The sequence below is a fragment of the Chanodichthys erythropterus genome, chromosome 2, assembly GCF_024489055.1.
Source record: "Chanodichthys erythropterus isolate Z2021 chromosome 2, ASM2448905v1, whole genome shotgun sequence".
NCBI classification, from domain to species: domain Eukaryota; kingdom Metazoa; phylum Chordata; class Actinopteri; order Cypriniformes; family Xenocyprididae; genus Chanodichthys; species Chanodichthys erythropterus.
In genome coordinates this window covers 29,740,061-29,761,613 of record NC_090222.1, presented here as the reverse complement: position 1 = coordinate 29,761,613, position 21,553 = coordinate 29,740,061, and the positions used below count along the sequence as shown (strand labels likewise).

The window sequence follows — 21,553 nt, the reverse complement described above, 5'->3', positions numbered from 1 at the left end:
GCACCTAAAAAATAGAATGAAAGGAATCCCACTTCTGAACGCGTGACTGCTGCATTTTACTACAGGTAAAACATGTAGTCTTTACTGAACTGATGAATTACTAAACAGCTCAAACTGATCTCAACAGGAGGAGTATTTCATTTTTACAGGATGATTTCCATAAAGTTTGTGCGAGTCAATATGTTAAATTCCTTGTATGAACAAAAAAGGATGACAACAACCACCCAGACTCAATTCCCTCAAAGAGCAGAGAAAAGCACATGATTGAAACGACATGACAACATTAACAAAAGTTCTACCGGCCCGGGTACAGTTCAGTCAGTTCCGAAACTAAACTACGCCCCCAAATACAACACGTTCAGCAGCCGCTGCACTTTCGTGTATATATAATATATATAATGTGTGTGTGTGCATTTTCGCAATCTAATATATAAAAAACGAAAGAGCAATGGCAACATGTCCACTTTGATTGGCTTTTTGTTAAGACCGCACTAACGCTCCCCTCCTACAGATGGCGACATCAACATTCCAATCAGGTATTTTATACCGGAAGTATCGGATGGACAGTGGCTTATTTTACCTTATTGCTCCTGCATGTTCATGCAACCTAATTTGAGCTTTGTCATAGTCGTAATTAAATAGTTTTCACATTGGCGGTAGTTACAATCGCAAACTATACAGTTGTGGTTCATTATCATAATAGATGGTCGTTGAGCAATTAATAAACCCGGCATGATCAGAGGTTCATTGTTGATTACTGAACAGTAGATCCTGGAGCGAAGGTGCTTGCAAATGTTCGTTGAAGACTCCTAGGTAATCTGAATGAAGTAAGCTTGCTACTGCATTCACTGTAGAGGTTGAATTGACAGATCAAATGCATAAAATGTTACTGTGGCATGCAGCAATGCAGTTTATGATAGATATTGTAGACACTTTATGTCTGAGATCTAAGACTAGTCTTTCTCTAGTACTATCACAAAATAATTTGTTTATTTTGATTTGTAATTTAATTAATAATCTGTTCTCACCTCAAATTCAGTTCTAGGTGGTAATTGTGACTCTTTAATAATAATAATAATAATAATAACATTTAAAATGTTATTTAAAACTGCCTTGATAGCAAAATGAATACAGTATTTCTTATTTCTTCCCCAAGACACCATGTCAGAGTTTACCCTCGATATCCAGCTGACAGAGTTGGGATTTTCAAGCTGGAATTTCCCTCTCTGTGAGCCACAGAGTGTTAAGGAGACATTTTTGCCCACCCCGACCAGCATTGAAAAGCCAGCACCTGAGACTGAAATACATGTAGACTGTCATGAAGATGCCAGACTTGTCCCGAGTGCATCGGCTGAAAAAAGCTTTCTGCTGGACCATCAGTATTCCTCTCCCTTCAAGCATGACTCTTCACCTAAAGAGGAAACTGCTCAAGGTAATTCAAAAATCATTTCCACAGAGAAGAAGGATAAAGTCATTTGCACTTCGTGGAAAAGAGAAAGAAGAGAGGGGACAGAACAGAGAAACAATAACGACGAGCAAAGTGAACAAGAGGAAAAGAAAAATAATGAAAAGGAACAGAATTGTTCAGAGGTGAGCCAGGAAGCCTCCAGTGTTACGACGGATGACGTTATATCTGGTGAAGAAAAGACTGATGAGGAGGTGGAATTTGTTTTGACTGATGATGATGATGTTGAGGAGGAGGAGGAAGAAGAAGAGGAAGATGAGGAGGAGGAAGAAGAAGATGACGATGATGTTTCCTGGCCAGGTATTGTATAATTTTCCAAATAATGGATTGTGATTTAATTAATAGGGCCTACACTTTTTTGTAGATTTTGCAGAGCTTAAAAATAAGAGTTTTGTACTGCTGTGACAATTTTTTTTACTTTTCCCACCACACAAAAAAAAAAAAAAAATTCTACTTTCCATTTGAAATGCACAATATGTTGGTGTGTGTGTATGTGTGGGCCTGCTCATTTCGCTTAATTATCTATGTCGTCGTCTAAAATTAATCTTTAAATAAACAAATAATTTGCCGTTTAAAACTTTAGCACTAATAATCTAACAAAAATAATAAAATGTGATCTTAAATTTAAAAATATCTATTTTTCATACTGTACTTAATGTATATTGAGAAATTTAAATAATTTGTTTTAGTTTTTATTTTTGTTTTTAATTATTTATGCAAAATAGTGAAAATAGTCAGAAATAATATTGATATATCACTAATTTTATCTTAAGCAATTGTATGTCGAAAATATTTATCCTTGTCATTAAATGTTTTGTTTACAAGTACAATATACTGTTTTTTTTATTTGAAATTATAATGTAACTCCCTTATATCTATAAATTCATAAACACACTTTTGCTGAATAATGCCATAAGATGCAAAATATTACTGACTGGTTAGTCATTTCCACCCCATTAAAATAGAGGTGTGAATCTTCACTTGCCTCACGATTCGATTACAGATCAGAGGGTAACGATTCGATTATAAAACGATTGTCAATGCATTTTTTCCTCCAATTATTTTATTAATAATAGTTGCTATATTAATAATCACAATGTTGTTCTTTTTGTTGTTCTATGTTTGTTATCAAAAATAAGAACAAATATGCAAACATGCAACAAGTACAATATAAGAAAGTCTTCACAGTCTTTAGTGTATTAATTACATATAGATTATTTTAAAGCTACAAAAGTTGTTCAGTCAAGAGCAGTGAGTGATTCTCTTTTTATTTACATTGACATATTTACATTCATTTTAAATTTAGACCTAATGCATAGATCTAATATGTTACCCCCCCCCCCCAACTGTTTACTTTTACTTGAGACATAACCATCTATGTTTATGTGAGTACTCACCAAGACCGATATCTTAAAATTATTGTGAGTCTGACCGTTCAAGCGCAATACGCCTTTAAAGAGAACTGAAATCGAGATCACGTGCTGTTTGAAGTGGCGTTCACATATCGTGTCTAAAAACGTGTGAAAAGTGCGGCCGCGCCTCTTTCTCCTCCTTTCCAAAGCGTTGCGCTCCTGTGGCATCTATGCAACCATGAACTGCGCTCTCCACGCCGACGGGGAAGTTTCAGCAAAGGATAAACTGATTTCTAGCGCTTGCATTAGCTTTACTACTAGATATATTTATGGAGATGAGATATAAAAAAGATCTGTTCGGCTGAGCTTTTGATGTTTTGTTACGGAAAGGCCAAAGCTGATCTGTTAATTCTTGTCACATGACCTACGGTGCGCTTGCAGCATTCTGAAAAGTTAAAAAAAATTATCTTGGAAAACACACCGCATGAGTGTTGCGACAGTGTCGCTTCCATTATGAGCATGCCTGTCGTGCGCCTAAATTTGAAATAACGAATTTGAGCATGTGATATGTGAACGGCCCGAGAGAGGCAGCTTTCTGTGTGCGTGCTTCAGGTGTGTGTCAGTCGAATAACGCATTGAGATATTTTTCATAGCTTATTGTGCTTAAAGGGTAGGTAACACACACCGTTTCAATCTCATGTTAATCTTGAGTACCTATAGAGTAGTATTGCATCCTTCATATCTCTGAAAAATCTTTAGTTTTATCATATTTATAAAAGATAGGTACGCTGTACTGAGTCTGACAAAAGCCAAGCTCCTGGAGGTGTGCGGAGCTAAAGAGTCACGAGCGCGCAGCTTTTGCGTAGAGATCGTCTGCAAGCTGCGACATCATTATAAATAAAAAGGGAACAAAAACGTTCATGTTGTTTACATTTGATGCACTTGCAATTGCCAACAAAACACAGACATTTGATGCAGTTTTATTCACGGCCCACAATCTACAAATCCAGCATAGAACTGGGACTTGTTTACAAAATATCCGGCACCGAAATTCCGGGAACAAACAAACATAACTCCTTTACTGACCCGGAAAAACAAACTTCGACCACTGTTCCCTTAATGCTGGGTTCTTTGGGAAGTTGAAAAAGATAATCTTTCCCTCACAACCAAAAACACTCCTTTGATGACATTGTTGAAAAATCTCTCGGCTTCCGTAACCCGAACGAAGCGCATTGATGGGCGTGCTCTCGCTCTGGGTGATGTGTGTGTACACGATTATCAGGAAGAAGTGCCCATACAAGGAATTCCAGCCTTTATTACGTGATAAAGGGCCATAATCTAAAAAACTCTCCGAAACCAGAAATAGTGTATTTGGCACAGAAATACTCTGTCATACGTCCAACTCATATTTTGAAACTTTGGCCATGTTTAGCATGTGAATGCAGTGTGTGATGAGAGTTCTTTATTTACCATAAAACAGTACATTAATATATATATATTACAAGCCTATGAAATTTTTTGAAAATCGATTTTTATGCATCGATGCAGAATTGTTCACATCAGCATAGCGTTGCATCATAAAAATGGCTACATTTTAACATGATTCCAGTGGCCTGTTTCAGCATCTGTTGATATGTGTTTTTTCTTCAATTTCAGAGACAAATGGATGTGCAGAGAATGAAGAGAATCGCTGCCATGTGTGTGATCTTACCTTCTCTTCTCTCTTCTTACTCCGAGAACATTTAAATATGCATACGGGTGTTCGCCCCTACCGCTGCGATGAATGCGGCAAGCAGTTCTGCCAGTTAGTCAATTACCGCACTCACCTTCGCTCCCACTCGCAAAAGGCCTCTATCCACTGTCGTGTTTGCTCCACCATATTTGAGACCGAGGAACAGCTCCAGCAACACTTGGACACTAACCATTTTGAAAAAGAGTTCTATCAGTGTGATTTTTGCAAGCAGATTTTCACTGACCTAGATGTGTGCAAGGGTCACGTAGAAGCACACAGGCAACAGGCGAAACGACATTTGTGCCTCAAATGCGGCTCCAGTTTTCGCCTTCGTAACTCGCTGCTCCGTCACTTGGAATGGCACAGCAGAGGCATCTTCTCCTGCTCGGACTGTGAGCGGACTTTCTCCAGCAAGGCTTCTCTGTTACGCCACAGTTTCTCTCACTTGGGCGTCTTGCCGTATACGTGTCTAAAGTGCAAACGTCATTTCCGCTTGCCCTCTCTCTACCATGGCCACGAGTGTAAGCCGGAGAGCATTCAGTGCATGGCATGTTTGGTTTTCTTTCAGAGTCAAGAGGACTTTGACAAGCATAAGAAGGACACAGGATGCTGGGGTCATCAAGGGGCTTTGCCTACCAAGACAGACGAGATCCGCTGCATGGAGTGTGGCCAAGTCTTTGCAAGCATTGAGGAATTAAAGAAGCATGGGAGCACTCACCAGAGGGTCCTAAAATGTTCTGAATGTGGGATGGGTTTCCGCTCGTCACTCATGCTTATGTCACACATGGGAGGGCATGCGGCACAGCGGCCGTGTCTCTGCCAGGACTGTGGCCTGGGCTTCCCGCATCAACAGGGTTATGACAGCCACCTGAAAACGTGTGGAATAGTAACGCCACCTGTGGTAAGTTTTTATTTTATTTTTTTTATTCTGAGAATACCAGGTGTCCTATACTTTAAAACAGGGGTTTTCAAATGGGCTAGAGAGATTTTTACTTATAAAAAAAGTTAATATTTATAAATGGTGAAAGTTCACATTCATTGCATTTGATACAAGTGCTTCTTTCTAGTATTTTTGTTAACTAAAACTAATAAAAATCATTTTCAGTATTTGAAATAAAATATTAATATTTCTGAATATTGCCAATAAAATTACTAAAATAAATTAGTGTTAGTTCACCTTATTACTTACCCTCATGCTGTTCCACACCCGTAAGACCTTCGTTAATCTTCAGAACACAAAATAAGATATTTTAGTTGAAATCCGATGGCTCAGTGAAGCCTCCATAGGGAGCAATGACATTTCCTCTCTCAAGATCCATTAAGGTACTAAAAACGCATCTAAATCGGTTCATGTTAGTATGGTGGTTCAATATAAATATTATAAAGCGACGAGAATATTTTTGGTGCGGCAAAAAAAAAAAAAAAGACTTATTTAGTGATGGCAGATTTCAAAACACTGCTTCAGGAAGCATAGGAGCATAATGAATCAGCATATGGAATCATGATTCGGATTGCGTGTCAAACAAGCAATCTCCTATGGGCAAACTGCTGAAATCACGTGACATTGGTGCTCCAAACAGTAGATTCGACACGCTGATTTATTATGCTCTGATTTTTCATGAAGCAGTGTTTTGAAATGGGCCATCACTTTATAAGTCGTTATTTTGTTTTTTTTTGGTGTACAAAAAATATTCTCGTCGTTTTATAATATTAATATTGAACCACTGTACTCGCATGAACTGATTTTAAATATGTTTTTAGTACCTTAATGGATCTTAAGAGAGGAAATGTCATTGCTCCCTATGCAGCCCTCACTGAGCCATTGGATTTCAACTAAAATATCTTAATTTGTGTTCTGAAGATTAACGAAGGTCTTATGGGTGTGAAACGACATGAGGGTGAGTATTAAATGATAGAATTTTCATTTTTGGGTGAACTAACCCTTTAAAACTAACCTAATAAAAATGGCAAAAGCACATGACAAAATTACTATAACTTATACTAATTTTAAAATAAAAACTCAAAATATAAAAATAAAAGCTTACTTAAAATATTAATAAGTCCTATAATAGTATGTAAACAATACCAAATTAACATGGTTTCATTCTGCATAAATACTGGTTAAAAGTTTTTCAAAATTATTTTGCCATAAAAAAAAAAAATTGCTAATCATCATCAATTCTCTAAGCAAGAAATATGATATTTACAGATACCTTAAAACATGCTGTGATGCGATTAGATTCTTAGATTTAGATTAGATTTTTTTTTATTAACTTACGAATTCAACAAAATATATAACATGAACATTTAATTGAAATGTGCAAATCCTGTATCCCAAACAACACGCATTGCCCTGTCTTGACAGACAGTATAGGTTACCACTGTACACAAAAGCAGCACTAATAAACAATACTTGATTAGACATTATATGGCGTTAACATCAAAAAAGGAAATTCCATCAACTTTTCTGAACAGTCATTTCCCTTCAGAGATGCACAGATATAAAAATGGGCCCACACAAATCAAAAAACTGTCTCTAAAAATGTGCAAATCTAAAATACAGCCATGACTAGTCAGACAGGAGAGAATACGTTGTCTGTATTAGTTTTTTTATATATATATATATATATCGATATGTCATATCGTTAGTCGTTTGATCAATCCATATTCATGTATATTTACACCCCTTTAAATAAATTTAACTATAAATTTCTGTTCTGGTTTACACATTTAACAGTAATTAATAGTCCATTGAAAAAAAAGATACATAGTCAACTTAAAAAATAAAACATTTTCAGGTTAATTTTCCAGATTTCGTTATTTACAAATACAATGATGATATAAAATTAATTCAGCTTTTTTCTTTTTTTTTTTTTCATGCTTAATATCAAAATGTTGAGAACCCCTTCTCTAAAGAGCCTCAAGTTATATAAATGTTGAAAAAATGTCTTCATATAATAATCATATAATTCTATTTACAGGCTTCTGTGAAGAAACCCAAACTGAAACCAACCCCCTCTCCGCAAATAATGAAACCAATTGCACCTAACATAGTCTTCCAAACTATTGCTCAGGCCTCAAATCCTGTCACATTCTCCAATAGCTTGAAGGAGGTTCGCATGGTTCCATTAGCTGACAAGAATAAGTCTGCTGATGGTACGTGGAAGCTTACCTTAAATAAAGAGCCTCCTCCAGGTATGCCTTTAGTCATGCTTGTGCCAGTTTCCACTACACAGTACTCCTCTACCTCAGGTCCTGCCAAGACATCCCAAAACTTTTTGCCATCCTCTCTGGTCTTAGAAACACCTTCATCTGCTCCACATCTAATTTCCATGCCGGTGGTCCCGCCTGGCACTGTTATTAGCAAAGAGGCAGAGAAAGACAACGTAGAGCCCTGCAGAACCAACATTCCTTCAAATACACTCATTCCAGTGGAAAGTCACGACAGTTCCTCTAAGAAGAAGTGGACCATTGTAGAAGATCAGGGTTTTGTTCAAGTTTTTGGTACAGAAAATGTAAAGGCAGGTGAACAGGCTGCAGGTGTAGCGGAAGCGAATCAGGGAATGAACGTTACTGCGCAAGGAGGGGTGGAGAATGAGCAGACAAATCAATCAAATATGAAGCCTAATGCATTGAGGGATGAAAAAACAGGGTGTACATCAGATGCTGCATCTCTCAATCCCACGCGCCCTGTGACACCATTACGCCTAATAAAGGTCAACGAGGAGAAGGATGATAACAACATCAAGAAAAAGTCTCCAAATTCGAATGACGGCGACTCGTCTGTTATGGCAGACGTACAAGTTAGTGTGCCTTTCATGAGGAAATCAGAGAAGCAAATGCTGGATAAGCAGGACAGTAGAGATCAGAGATTTTTCAAAGAAGTCAAGCCATCTGACAGGATGTGCGCAGAGTCACAAATGGAATTTACCATGATGGGGGACAAATCAGAAAATGGTCCGCAGGGGCAAAACGAATCTGGTTTCGATGTAGAGGTGGAAATTAATGAAGATGTGGATTTGAGCAGTATGGAAGTGGAGATCGGTGATGAAGACAGCGGAGTGGATATGTTGGACGGTGAGCTTCATGAATGTGTGACTTGTGGACAAGTCCTTCCTGAAAAAGATATGATCCAGCACTACATGAAGCATGCGGCCGTCACCGACAGTCCTGAGCGCTCTCCTACTAACTGTCCCTCTCACACTACAGAACAATCCCCTCCATGTAGCCCATCAAGAAAAAGACTGCGATCTGGTACAGAGTTGTGACATTTTGCTCAAGAGTATTTACTAACTTTTTTTCTTTTTTTTTTTTTTTATTATTATTATAGTTTTAAATTGATTTGCCTGGTTATTAATATTACACCATCTTTAATTCTACCATTTACATAGGAAATAGGGATCATAATGGCCTAATGGAAATTTGGGAAAGATTGGTGTATGTTAAAACCAAGTGTGTTTTGAATTTGTTCCACTTTTGACATTTCTTTCACGGTATCCTGTTACCGTTCCACACTGTCACGTAAGATACAATAAATGTAGATGATTGGGACATTGGAAGAAATGCTTTCTTTTGTTTAATATTTTTTAATAATATTTATTTCAGGGTAATTTGGGAATTTGAGGTAGTGTTAGATCAGCAGTTTAATTCAGTTTTTTTTTGTGTGTGTGTGTGTGTGCGACTGCACATCTCACAAGTCCTGCTGGTTTAAAGATTCCGCTTCTGGTTGTGACGACATGTACCGTACCTTCTGTTCTTTACTCATTCCTGTAGTTGAGTTTCTGATGTTCAAAAGTGTAAAAAAAAAATCTGTTAAAATAAAAAATAAAATAAAAAATATGCAAACACTTTAGGCCACTAAAAGTCATTTTCACTGCAAATTCAATAAAATGTAAGATAATGGATTATCAGTAAAAAAAAAACAATGTATAGGGTAAAAACGATGATAAATGATTTGATATTTGGTGCATTTCTGTACTTCAAAGATGTTGGATATTAGGATCCATGTCTGTTTACTGAATGTATAAGCATTTGCACATAAAGCTTTATTGGTTTTCTTTTTTGGTCTCTCTTATTTCTGCTTTTTTTGAAAGGAACAGAAACAAGTAATTTGTTAAGGGAAGCTGCCATCATCACATTAATAATCTAGAATCGTGATGTCATTTTATACTGTTTCAGTGGTTCTTTGGAATTGATGCTGCGTTGTTTCAACAGAGTTCAAAATGAAATATAGTTTTATTAAATAAAAATAATATTAAGGTCACATGGCTCGTTACTAAGAGTTAAATTAAACTTGGAAAATAGAGAATGCTGTATGGGTGTACTCAAATCTTTGATTCACCACTAAAGGTCTCGTATAGCCTATATTTATTTGGAAGGGGTTGGCTAAACTGACTCATAAGGTGGAAAAACAAAACCGAATGGGCGGAAGCAGGCTAACCGACGATGAACAAAATGTCATCATCAAAGATCAAATGAATCGCTGCACATCACTTCACTGGTAAGCGAAACTCTTTTCGTTGTTTTAAAGTGCTTAAATAACCTCAGTTTTCGTTTTGAAATGCGAGTCTAAACATTATAAATGCAATATTGTTTCAAACGTTCTCTTGAAGTCTTTTTTAACTTTATTGAATAAGAGTGTTTTATTAAATTCTGTGAGACTTGTACGCGAACGCTTGTGATGTTAAATTTTGTAATATGTTATGTTACAGTCGTTTACAATACGATAGTTCACTGCTGACACTTGATTTCTTTGCAGGTTAAATGTACAGTTTTATCGTAAATTGAATAACTTATGCACGTTTTAGTTAATGCACACAAGAAGTATTAATGTTCTATTTGAATATTAGTTTGATTATAGGTGTTATTTGAGATTTTGCATATTTTTGATATGTGGACGTCTTCATTTTGTTTGTTTAGGTGAAAGAACAAGACCTCACAAGTGTTAAAACAGGAAATGACAAAGAAAGGCTTTACATTTTTTTTCCTCTCTCTGTTAGGTAGGTGAGATAATCTTTTTTTTTTTTTTTTTTTTCCCCACCTCTCTTTCTTTCCTGTTGTTTGAGACCACCGTGCATTGCATAATTTGCAGCATCCTGTTAGATGTGGGCACTTTGCTGAGGATGCAGATTAGCAGAGGTGTTATTATTTTACATACATTTTTGTGTTTTGTGCGGGTGTGTCTTTTCACTCATCACAATTTTCTGTCTAGTGTTTTAGATCACATTAATCATAATATTGATAATTGCCATCATTTTAATGATTATGGTGTTATCTTGCTGCATTTTGTAAACTTTTGATTTAACCTATATTTTTACATTACCTTAAAAAGTAGACCTATCCACATTACATGTGTTTCTTTCTCTCCCTAACTTTTTTTAAGCTATGGCCAGTGCTGCTGAAGGTAAGAATTGATATTGTGAGCTTTGTGTTTTTGTCAGCATATTAATTATTTATTACATTTAAATAATTCATATAAATCCTATAGATATTCAACAGACTCCTGCACAATATTTTGTACCTGTTTACATTTCTTTGCATGAATGTATTTAACAGTGTGTACGGTATTTCACATATATGGGTCATTGACGAATAAGGTTTTTAAAAGTGTAAAAAAAATATATATATAATGGAGATATAATTAATTTTGGAGTTTTATTAAAGGAACACTCCACTTTTTTTTATTTTTTTGAAAATAGGCTCATTTTCCAACTCTCCTAGAGTTAAATAGTTGAGTTTTACTGTTTTCAAATCCATTCAGTAACACTTTTAGCATAGCTTAGCATAGTTCATTGAATCCGATTAGACCGCTAGCATCTCGCTCAAAATTACGCCTGCTGCAACCATGGTACGGCAGCAAAGTTCCTTGATTTTTACGCCAGAATGAGAGTATAGTTCCTAGCCATATCAGCCTGGGAAATTTTAAATTTTCTGTCCATCTTAGTACATGATGTAACTACAGAAGAGTTAAGTTTTAAATAGGAAAAATATAGAAACGCTTTGGTCATTTTTTTGAGCGAGATGCTAACGGTCTAATCAGATTCAATGAACTATGCTAAGCTATGCTAAAAGTGGTACCGCCAGACCCGGAGATCGGCTGAATGGATTCGAAAACGGTAAAACTCAACTGTTTAACTCTAGGAGAGTTGGAATGAGCCTATTTTCAAAAAAAGGGAGTATTCCTTTAAGTGTTAACTATGTTATTGTTTTTTTTATAATCAATTAACACTGCTTTTGTCATTTGTTTTTACAAAATAGACAAAATTTGTCACCAAAAACAGTCATTTGGTTTAACCAAAATATCTACATATCTAGCTACCTAGCTAGTTAGCTAGCAAAAGGACAATCAAACATTTTATATTTAGTTCAAGTTTTTTAAATATTGCAACATTTTCCATGTTTTATAGTGGTTGGACCGAATGACCAGGGGCCTGTTTCATAAAACAAGTTTACCAAATAATCCAGGTTTATTTCAGTAAATCTGACTTATTGTCATTTGATTTGGTTCAAAATAATCAGACTAACTGAAATAAACCTAGCTTATTTGGTAAACTTGTTTTATGAAACAGGCCCCTGATGTTCATGTGTATGAGCAAGTGAAAACATGATTTTTTCAAATAGTTAAAAGAGAGTTAGTTACTTAATTTGCTTCATGACCATGTGGTCTGAATGATGTCTCATCCTGTCACATGATACTGACTGCATGACTTGATCTAAAATGGTCCCTTTATATTGGTTACTCCAAATGACATCAATGGAATTAATTTTTCCGGACACTCTTTCTCGTAACAAAGCATGACTTCTACGCATAATTTTAATACCTTGTTGCACTATGCTGATAATAAAATCATGCCAGAATAAAAAAATGTATACATTTATTACATTTTAACATATTTTAATCACAAATGAAATGGCTGTATTGGCCTTTGGATGGTTAAACCAAATGACCTTTTGGAACTTCAAAATCTTTAATGTAGCAAAATATAATTAAAACCTTTTGGATTCAATAAAAGAGATCTAGTTGTACTACTTACATACTTTGGATGTCATATCTTTGTTTTTTTTCATTATTATTAAGGCCTTTGGACAAAAAACATCATTGACCCTCATTGCTTTTCTTTCCCATAGACAGAGGAACATGCTTTGGTGTCGGCCCTGGCACTATAGCAGGTATTATATTAGCTGATGTTGCAGTGACGGTCCTCATTGTTACTACCACCTACTGGTATGCCAGCAAGCGCAGACAAAAGAAAGAAAACGGTAAGAAATTACACAGTAATACGCACACAGCTTGCTACTAATTTTCTCTAGCAATCCTGTTATTGTGACATCAGTGCACAGAACACATTTAACATGCTTGTGCTCATGTATTTCTTTAGCTGACGAAGTCTACATGAATGTCAGAGCAAACTGCAAAACATGAGGATCGAGACTGACACGAACTATGGAAGACTCACTGACATTTAACATCATACGACACAGTATGATAATATATATGATTTATCTACATTTTAGCACAGTTTGAATACATGGCTCTGGACTCTTAGGTGGTCATATGATAGTTGCCTTGTAAATAAGACAAAATTACGTTATCTGTCATAAAAGCTCACTGGAAACTAAAATTATTAACAGCAATAACTGCAGTGCGGTAAAGGAAAAACACTGCCACCTAGTGGATAGTTCAGGCTCGCTACTATTTTCTTCCTCTAGAAGTAAAACTGACTTAAAATGTAATGTGATCAAGCTTTCTGAAACTTAAAAAAGAAAACCTCAGTTTCCTCTTTTTGTTCAAAAAGACATGCAATTATGCATTGTTTCTACAGGCGTCATTGAGAAACAGCTGTATAAGACAGGCAAACGTACAATCTCAGTTTCTTTGCAACAGCTTTAGGTGATTTGTAAGAGGTTATAATTTGAGTCTATGGCATCATAGCTTAATATTCATAAAGTGCAGAGTTCTTATATTCCTCTGCACCGTATTGGTATGCTTTATAGTTTCTATGCATATAATTTAACAATAAATAAATCCCAGATATTTTTAAAAAGTGGATTTGTGAATTTATTTGATCTTCAGCACAATGCAAAATTTATTTTATTTTATTTTTTATTTTATTTATATTGCAGATTTGTATATGCAGTATAACATTTATTTTGTGCTCTCTGTTATCTAATCATCTTGACCTTCTCCAATCACTCTGTGCTGATAATGGAGCACAAGAACGGGCCTTAATTTCTGCGGACTGTTAACCCACAAATTATCAGCAAAGAAAAAAGCATATCTTGATTGAATATGTGTGCTTTTAGAGTGATAGCATGTTCGTTTTTGTGCGTTGTTCTAAATATGTAAAGTCTCAAATGACTGTGCACTGGAATCTCCCAGAAATTCCTGTCTAAAACAAGCACAAGACTGTGACTCCTCCACTGGGGGAAAAAAAAGGAAGTAGAAAGAAATTAATCTTTACAAAATACTTTTCATCGCATACATTTCTAAATTTATTTGTAGTTTGCATTCAATAATATGTAACAATTCTGTCACCAATGTAGAAGATCTCTTATTTGATTTAACTGTTTGTGAATGATTTGGAATCATTTAACCCTGAAAGACCCAAATATAGAAATACTGTGATTTTGTTTGTTTTTTTTAACTCTTTTTTTTTTTTTTTTTTTTTTTAAATCTAATATACCCCACAGACCCAACGTTGCAATATTACAACATTTCCATTAAAACTTACTAAAATGTCAAAAATGTAAAAACCATTTCTGCTTTAGAGGCCTCCTACAACAAGTGATTTTACTCAATGTCTGAACAAATGTAGAGAACATCTAAGAGTTCATTTGCAGGGTGTACAGCTTATGTAGCCCAATAACAATAGCATATATATCTATACACTAATAATCACACAATAATGATAACCAGGCAAATCATATTTTTTATGAGAAAATTATTTATTATAAAAATATGCTCAGATTGTATTTACAAAACCTGATAAACTGAATGAAAAGTTTGATATTGTGCTATATGTTTGTTCAGTTATGGTAGTTTCATATTGTTGTTTATGGATAATCCTTTCTTTGAAAACTGTACTGCACTATTATCTGTCAGAGCTGTGATCATGTCTTCTGACACAAACATTTGAAAGTACTCCAGTGGTGCATAGAAGGAGATGGCATTATTAGTGAAATCCTTACCAGGAAAATTAGTTTGGAGACTGATAAAATCATTTCTCAGCCATTGAAACTTGTCACAGGGCATGGTCTGTGTTCTTGAATAGCTTGTTGGTGTCATTGTCCAGCTTAAATAAATTCAGTATTGATTAATTCTGTTGTAAAAATCAATAGTTATCAATTTAGGTAATTTATCTATATATCAGCATTGGAGAAAGCAGTGACGCCATCGTCCAGCTTAGTTCTGTTGGCATACAATGGTGTCAATGGAGGCAGATCAAAAACATTGTTGAATATCAAGTGTCCCCAACTAAGCAAGCCAAAGGCGACAGTGGCAAGGAACCCAAACTCCAACAGGTGACCAACAGGCAAAAAAAAAATGGAGAAAAATCCTTTGGGAGAAACCAGGCTCAGTCGGGGAGCCAGTTCTCCTCTGTTATAAATGGGTATCTCCACATTCATCTTCATGAATTGTAACAAAGTCCCATCTCAATGTCACTCTTCCCATTTTGGATGGCAAAAATTATATCATATGCATTGTAGATAAGACGGTCCTGTCTGATAGAATTCTGAAATGGAAAAAGAAAACACTGATTCCAGGCTTATTAATCTCAATGCAAATTGATCTCAAACATACTTACGCATTTCAAAGAATGAACCCATTCCACAGAACTCGCACAATACTGTCTGGCTAGCTTATTGTGCTATAGAACTTATAACCCCCACATTCCAGAACATTATCACCTGGCCCTCGTGCAGCAAGTAGTTTTTTAGTCAAACAAGCAAAGCCCAGAAAAGAAAACATTATTTTATAAATAAGATACAGATAGTTTCAAATACTGCTACACAAATAGCCTACTTTCAAATTCTCAAAAAAAATAATTTCTTCAGTAAACTTGAACTTATTTAATAATCATTAAATTTTGATTTTTGGTATCAAAGAAGACATTTAAAATCAATATGTTTCATTGCTGACAAATAAAATGATCAGAAAAGTAAATTGGTAGAAGTACAATTCATCCATGTAATGTGCAATGTGCACAGGCAAATTTTGCTATCTTCTGTAAAATTACAACACTGATGACAAGCTGAAAATCTAACATGATCAAAGCATTCAACGGTATCTTAATACCTGCATGATCTAGACATATTACTAATCACAGACATCTAGACATATTACTAATCACAAAAATATTTTAGGCATTTTACTTGTGTGATATGAATATGTATTTATTCAGTCCAGTAAAAAAAAAAAAAAAAAAAAAAAAGTGATGTGGTTCAAGGCAGGTTGTTCATGGCCAGGTAAATAGACCCATTTACAAAATCTACCATTCAAAAGCATCACAGAGTTGAACAATAGGACTTATTAGTTGTGTAAATGGTGGTCTTAAAGAGAAAAGCATGTACAGGGATATTTTAGTTGAGTTTAAACTAATGTTGTAATATTACAACAGTGGGCCTTTTACAGTGTTAAATTGTTTCAATTCTTAACTTTTAACACTTTTATGCTGCTTGTTTGCTTACAAAAATGTGGATTCAATATTTACACAGCAACAAAAGAATAGCATTTAATAATGTATCATACCCCATTGTCCATTGGAATGCATCTAAAATCTTCAAATTATTTGAAATACACTCAATGCATAAATACATCAAAACATCAAAAATACTTTTCTTTAAATTTTTAATATTATGCATGTAACTAAGCATAATAATCTTTAATCTCTAAGGTGCATAAGGTCATATGTCTTTCAGACTGAGCTTCAGGAAGTCAGATGCAACACTGAGGAGACAAACTAATTGGTGAGGTGCTGTCAGGTTATAACAGTACGTCATCAATTAGTTTGTCTTCTCAACAGGGCAGGTCTTTAGGATAAAGTACACACTCCTATATGACAGAAACACACATTGCTAAGAACAACATCCTTTTTTAAATAAATAAATAAATAATGTAAGTGGAACAGGATATTTGTTTTTTGTTCTTTTTTTTTTTTCTACCTGTTTGAGAGGATCAGATACTGGCTTTAGTAGTCACATCCTGTGCAGTGAGACTTTTAACCGCATTAACACCCAGGTCCCTCTCACTAGCCACTTGCTCGCACACAACTTACTGTGAAGTGAAACTACATTTACTAGGAAGGACATTCGGAAAATACAATCATTTCCATTGACTGTATGTTCAGATTTCGTTTTCAGTGTATTTTAATTTGGTACCTTAGGGCTAGACATTGACAGGATAAAATGTAAACAAATTAAATACTGAACTGTGTGTGTGTGTGTGTGTGAGTGTGAGTGTGAGAGAGAGAGAGAGATATGGGTGAGAGAGCAAGGGAGAAAAAAGACTAATGTTACCTTAGATAGCAAGTACAAGCACGTGTAGCTCCTCCCCAGTATCCTTTGTTTCTATTTTGATGGATGGCGATAAGTCATCAGCACACACTCTGTGATTTTTCACATGCAATTTCCATATAATTCACTCTGATATTCAAGGTGTTTTACCTCACAGCCAGAAAGGCTTCTTGTGCGTTTTTAAAGAAAGTCAGGGCTGCACCAACCTTGAGTAATTCTCTCCTAAACCTGCGCTCATTATGAGGAGGATTCTATATATAATGGCCCCCATGAATGGACTATTTGGTGAGTACATTTTACAAACTTTCAGGGGTTTTAAATTTAAATGAACTTAGCTAAACAGTGTTTATATATATATATATATATATATATAATATATATATATATATATATATGAATTTTCAGCATCATTACTCCAGTCTTCAGTGTCACATGATCCTTCAGAAATCATTCTAATATGCTGATCTGCTGCTCAAGAAACATTTAATGTGTACAATTGTACAAAATATTTGTGTACAATATTTTTTTCAGGATTATTTGATGAATAGAAAGTTCAAAAGAACAGTGTTTATCTGAAATCTAATCTTTTGTAACATTATAAATGTCTTTACTGCCACTTTTGATTGATTTAAAGCATCCTTGCTGAATAAAAGTATTAATTTCTTTAATTTCTTTTCAAAAAAATAAAAATTCTTACTGACCCCAAACTTTTGAATGGTAGTGTATAATGCTACAGAAGCTTTGTATTTCAGATAAATGCTGTTCTTTTGAACTTTCTATTCATCAAGGAATCCTGAAAAAAAAAATACACAACTGTTTTCAACATTGAAAATAATCATAAATGTTTATTGAGCAGCAAATCAGCATATTAGAATGATTTCTGAAGGATCATGTGACACTGAAGACTGGCGTAATGATGCTGAAAGTTCAGCTTTGCATCACAGGAATAAATTACTTTGTCAAATATATTTAAATAGTACACAGTGATTTTAAATTGTAATAATATTTCACAATATTACTGTTTTTTACTGTATTTTTAATTAAATAAATGTAGCCTTGGTGAGCAGACGAAACTTCTTTTAAAAACATTAAAAATCTTAGTGGTTCCAAGCTTTTGAACTGTATATATATATATATATTTGTTTTTAGTTTAAATCATCAGCATCAAAATAATCAGTGTGCTCTGGGTAACTCTCAGTAACTCTTTGGCGAGCAAAAATTAGGACATTTTCAATAGTTAAAGATATTATCATATAACTAGTGTTAACTAGTGTACATCTGTATATATTCTGCATTGAATATGTTAAGTATAAATTGTATTTAATACCTTGTTCATAATCATTAACTGATTGATATGGCATATATTTTTTCCCCTTTTAAGTGTTTCAATAAATATAAATGCAATATCGGTTTCATGGGGTTGTTTGTGTTTTTATTATTGCAAGTAATCAAGAGGAAAGAGAATTATCAATTCTGTTGATTGATTTTGGGAACATGCTATTATAAAATTTTCTCTTCTTACTTTCATCAGCAGGCTTTGTTGAGGGGAATCAAGGTAATTATTCCTCCAAAAATCTCTGAAATTCAGCTGAATCTCTTCTTTTTGCATATTAGTGCATTAGTGTGCCAATGCGTTTTCTGATTCTCAGACTGCAGTTCATGTTACCAGCTGGACACTGGAGTGGTTATTGGGATCATCACTTGTGACATCATCCTCACGCTCCTCATCGCTCTCTCAGTCTACTGTTTTGTTTCCCGCCAGAAAAGGAGAGAGAGTTTACATTTGCAGCCCAGATGCTGTGGGTCAGGTATGCCTGTTTGTTAGAGAAATCAGAGAATCACGACAATGAGTTTCAGTCAAAATGACGCATTTTTCTGATGTCTGAAGGTAAAGCAAAAACTCACCAGCCCTCAATGAGGTCAAAGACAATTGAAGTGGAATCACCTTATCAGGTAAACTGAGCAATATCAGCTTATGTGTATTAATACAAACTATATTGTAGTACATATCAGTGTACTACAAAACTAAAAATAAATCAGTATTTATAATAAATACAAAGTATTTGAGTTTTAATACCAATTTTGATTAAATCTCACAAATCATCTAAATCTAATCTCTTTTTTTTTTCATGGTTTCTTGAATTGTTTATGCATGTACTAATTTTCAAAATTGTTTGACAGGAACTTTATGGAGTCCAGTCAGATATATACAGTGATCTTCAGCAGTATCGTAAATGAGGTGACCATGTGTCATTTAACGTTAATAATGGGTTGTGTACACACCCAAAAATATTTGGAGATTGCATTTATTAAGTTTTCAAACTGTATCATACAATTGTGTATTTACCCTAAATAAGCTATAGTAACTGATTAATGCAAACCATTTTTCCTTGAATCCTCTTGATTGGTTGTGGCGTACATACAAAACATAAAAATAAATAAATAATATATTTTTTCATGGTTTATGGAAATGAAATTATCTTAAAGAGTTTGTATTCCACATTTTTAATATAGCTGTCACAGTTGTTTTCATTTTTATGTCATGTTTTTATTTATTCCTAACATATCTTTGTTATGAAACTATATCAGAATATAATTCCCTTGCTCTTCATGTAGAAATAAATGTTTTATTTTGATTGTGTGGCCTTTGATCATTTTTGTCTGATTGTATAGAAAGATGGGTAATGCCACATCATGCAAGTTTTTTTTTTTTAAGTGGCTAAGGAAATGGATGCTGTAGCTGACCTGTTTAGAAATCGCATGACCGCAATGAGTCAGTCAGACAAAAGGGAATTTTTTTTTTTTTTTTTTTTTTTTTTGATGGATGATTTTTTTCTTTTTTGAGTCCCCAGTTTTAAATCCTGAATTTCCTGAATCCTGAACTTTAAATTCTGAATCCTATATGTACTTATGAGCTTGTTGCTTTATGTCTATATAAGTCAAGTGTGATTATATTAAGACAAAACAAATCAAGGAAATAAAACTGAAGGGTGTTTGACTTGGCATAGAGAGCAATTTAATTTCTTCTAATAAGTGTGACCACTTCAAACGTCCACAAGAGTGCACTATTATCTCAGTGTGCTCTATGTCAAGGACACTGTATGTACTCTTGTTTTTATGTACTCTGGTAGTTCTCCCAAAAAGGAAAATTCTGTCATTTATTACTTACCCTCATGCCGTTCCACACCCTTAAGACCTTCATTATTCTTCAGAACCCAAAATAAGATATTTTAGTTGAAATCTGATGAGGCCTTCATAGGGAGCAATGACACTTCCTCTCTCAAGATCCAGGGTACTAAAAAAAGGTACTAAAAACATATTTAAATCAGTTCATGTGAGTATACAGTGGTTCAATATTAATATTATAAAGCGATGAGAATATTTTTGGTGCACCAAAAAAATAAAAATAAATAACGACTTATAAAGTGATGGCCGATTTCAAAACAATGCTTCAGGAAGCTTTCGAGCGTTATGAATCAGTGTATCGAATCTGCTGTTCGGAGCGCCAAGGTCACGTGATTTCAGCCGTTGGCAGTTTGACACGCGATCTAAATCATGATTTGATACACTGATTCATCTGTGCTCCGATGCTTCATGAGCATTGTTTTGAAATCGGTCATCACTAAATAAGTCATTTTTTTTTTTTTGGCGCGCCAAAAATATTCTTGTCGCTTTATAATATTAATATTGAGCCACTGTACTCACATGAACTGATTTAGAAGTGTTTTTAGTACCTTTATGGATCTTGACAAAGGAAGTGTCATTGCTTCCTATGCAGGCTTCACTGAGCCATCGGATTTCAACTAAAATATCTTAATTTGTGTTCCGTAGATTAACAAAGGTCTTACGGGTGTGGAACGGCATGAGGGTGAGTAATAAATGACAGAATTTTTATTTTTGGGTGAACTAACCCTTTAAAATTCATGTCCTAATTTGAAGCTCCTCTCTCTGTGTGTGCACTTTACCCTAATGTGTACTTGATCTACAACAGATTCAATATTGCGTTTGTCTTTGCAAGCATGTGACGTTTTTGTGAATATTCCGAGAAACCTTGAAGTACCAATAAGATAAAATGTATTTCTCCAATAGTTCTAAGACACATCTGACTAAAAGCCAAGGCTGTTAGTAACTAACAGCCAAGGCTTTTAAAAAAAAACTGCCAAATTTGAATCATGCTTTTGACATAAAATGCCAGATTACACTGACTGAACCCAAACTGTGAAGCCAGCCTTGTGTTGGTTTTCAAGTAGGAATAGATGAGAAATTGTTGATTGCAATATTGTTTTGCAGCTTTAAATATTGCAATTTGCAAACTGTTTCACCACCATGTTGGCCTGGAACTACCCTGGAGATGCGTCTCATTTGGAGGCGGTCTCATTTAAAGGTGTAATATGAAAGAATTTTGCAGTAAAATATCCAAAAACCACTAGGCCAGTGTTATATATTTTGTTCACTTGAGTACTTAAAATATCCCAAAAGTTTCCAACTACT

At 34.8% G+C, this 21,553-nt stretch overlaps 3 protein-coding genes across 6 annotated transcripts; all 3 read left to right on the top strand.

Annotated features, from left to right (window-relative positions):
- Window positions 1-567: 567 nt before the first annotated feature.
- Window positions 568-9,507, top strand: wu:fe05a04 (uncharacterized). Of its 2 annotated transcripts, none has more exons than XM_067395410.1 (4): window positions 568-813; window positions 1,157-1,765; window positions 4,474-5,450; window positions 7,531-9,507. In XM_067395410.1, the coding sequence occupies exons 2-4, from the start codon at window positions 1,162-1,164 to the stop codon at window positions 8,815-8,817; spliced, it is 2,868 nt and encodes a 955-aa protein (XP_067251511.1). In that variant the 5' UTR covers window positions 568-813; window positions 1,157-1,161; the 3' UTR covers window positions 8,818-9,507. The 2 variants fall into 2 exon arrangements, with proteins under 2 accessions (XP_067251511.1, XP_067251502.1); XM_067395401.1 differs by having other exon boundaries at window positions 568-827.
- Window positions 9,508-9,958: 451 nt separating this feature from the next.
- On the top strand, window positions 9,959-13,610 carry hcst (hematopoietic cell signal transducer). 3 transcript variants are annotated; one of them, XM_067395367.1, is made up of 5 exons: window positions 9,959-10,049; window positions 10,469-10,548; window positions 10,932-10,952; window positions 12,677-12,808; window positions 12,928-13,601. In XM_067395367.1, exons 2-5 carry the CDS (start codon window positions 10,506-10,508, stop codon window positions 12,969-12,971), a joined length of 240 nt encoding a protein of 79 aa, XP_067251468.1. In that variant the 5' UTR covers window positions 9,959-10,049; window positions 10,469-10,505; the 3' UTR covers window positions 12,972-13,601. The 3 variants fall into 3 exon arrangements, with proteins under 3 accessions (XP_067251468.1, XP_067251487.1, XP_067251478.1); XM_067395386.1 differs by lacking the exon at window positions 9,959-10,049 and having other exon boundaries at window positions 10,469-10,552; window positions 12,928-13,607; XM_067395377.1 differs by lacking the exons at window positions 9,959-10,049; window positions 10,469-10,548 and adding an exon at window positions 10,589-10,687 and having other exon boundaries at window positions 12,928-13,610.
- A 249-nt stretch (window positions 13,611-13,859) lies between these two features.
- Window positions 13,860-19,657, top strand: tyrobp (transmembrane immune signaling adaptor TYROBP). Its single transcript, XM_067395354.1, has 5 exons — window positions 13,860-17,347; window positions 18,594-18,617; window positions 18,712-18,870; window positions 18,951-19,015; window positions 19,244-19,657. The coding sequence occupies exons 1-5, from the start codon at window positions 17,302-17,304 to the stop codon at window positions 19,298-19,300; spliced, it is 351 nt and encodes a 116-aa protein (XP_067251455.1). The 5' UTR covers window positions 13,860-17,301; the 3' UTR covers window positions 19,301-19,657.
- The last annotated feature ends 1,896 nt before the right edge of the window (window positions 19,658-21,553 follow it).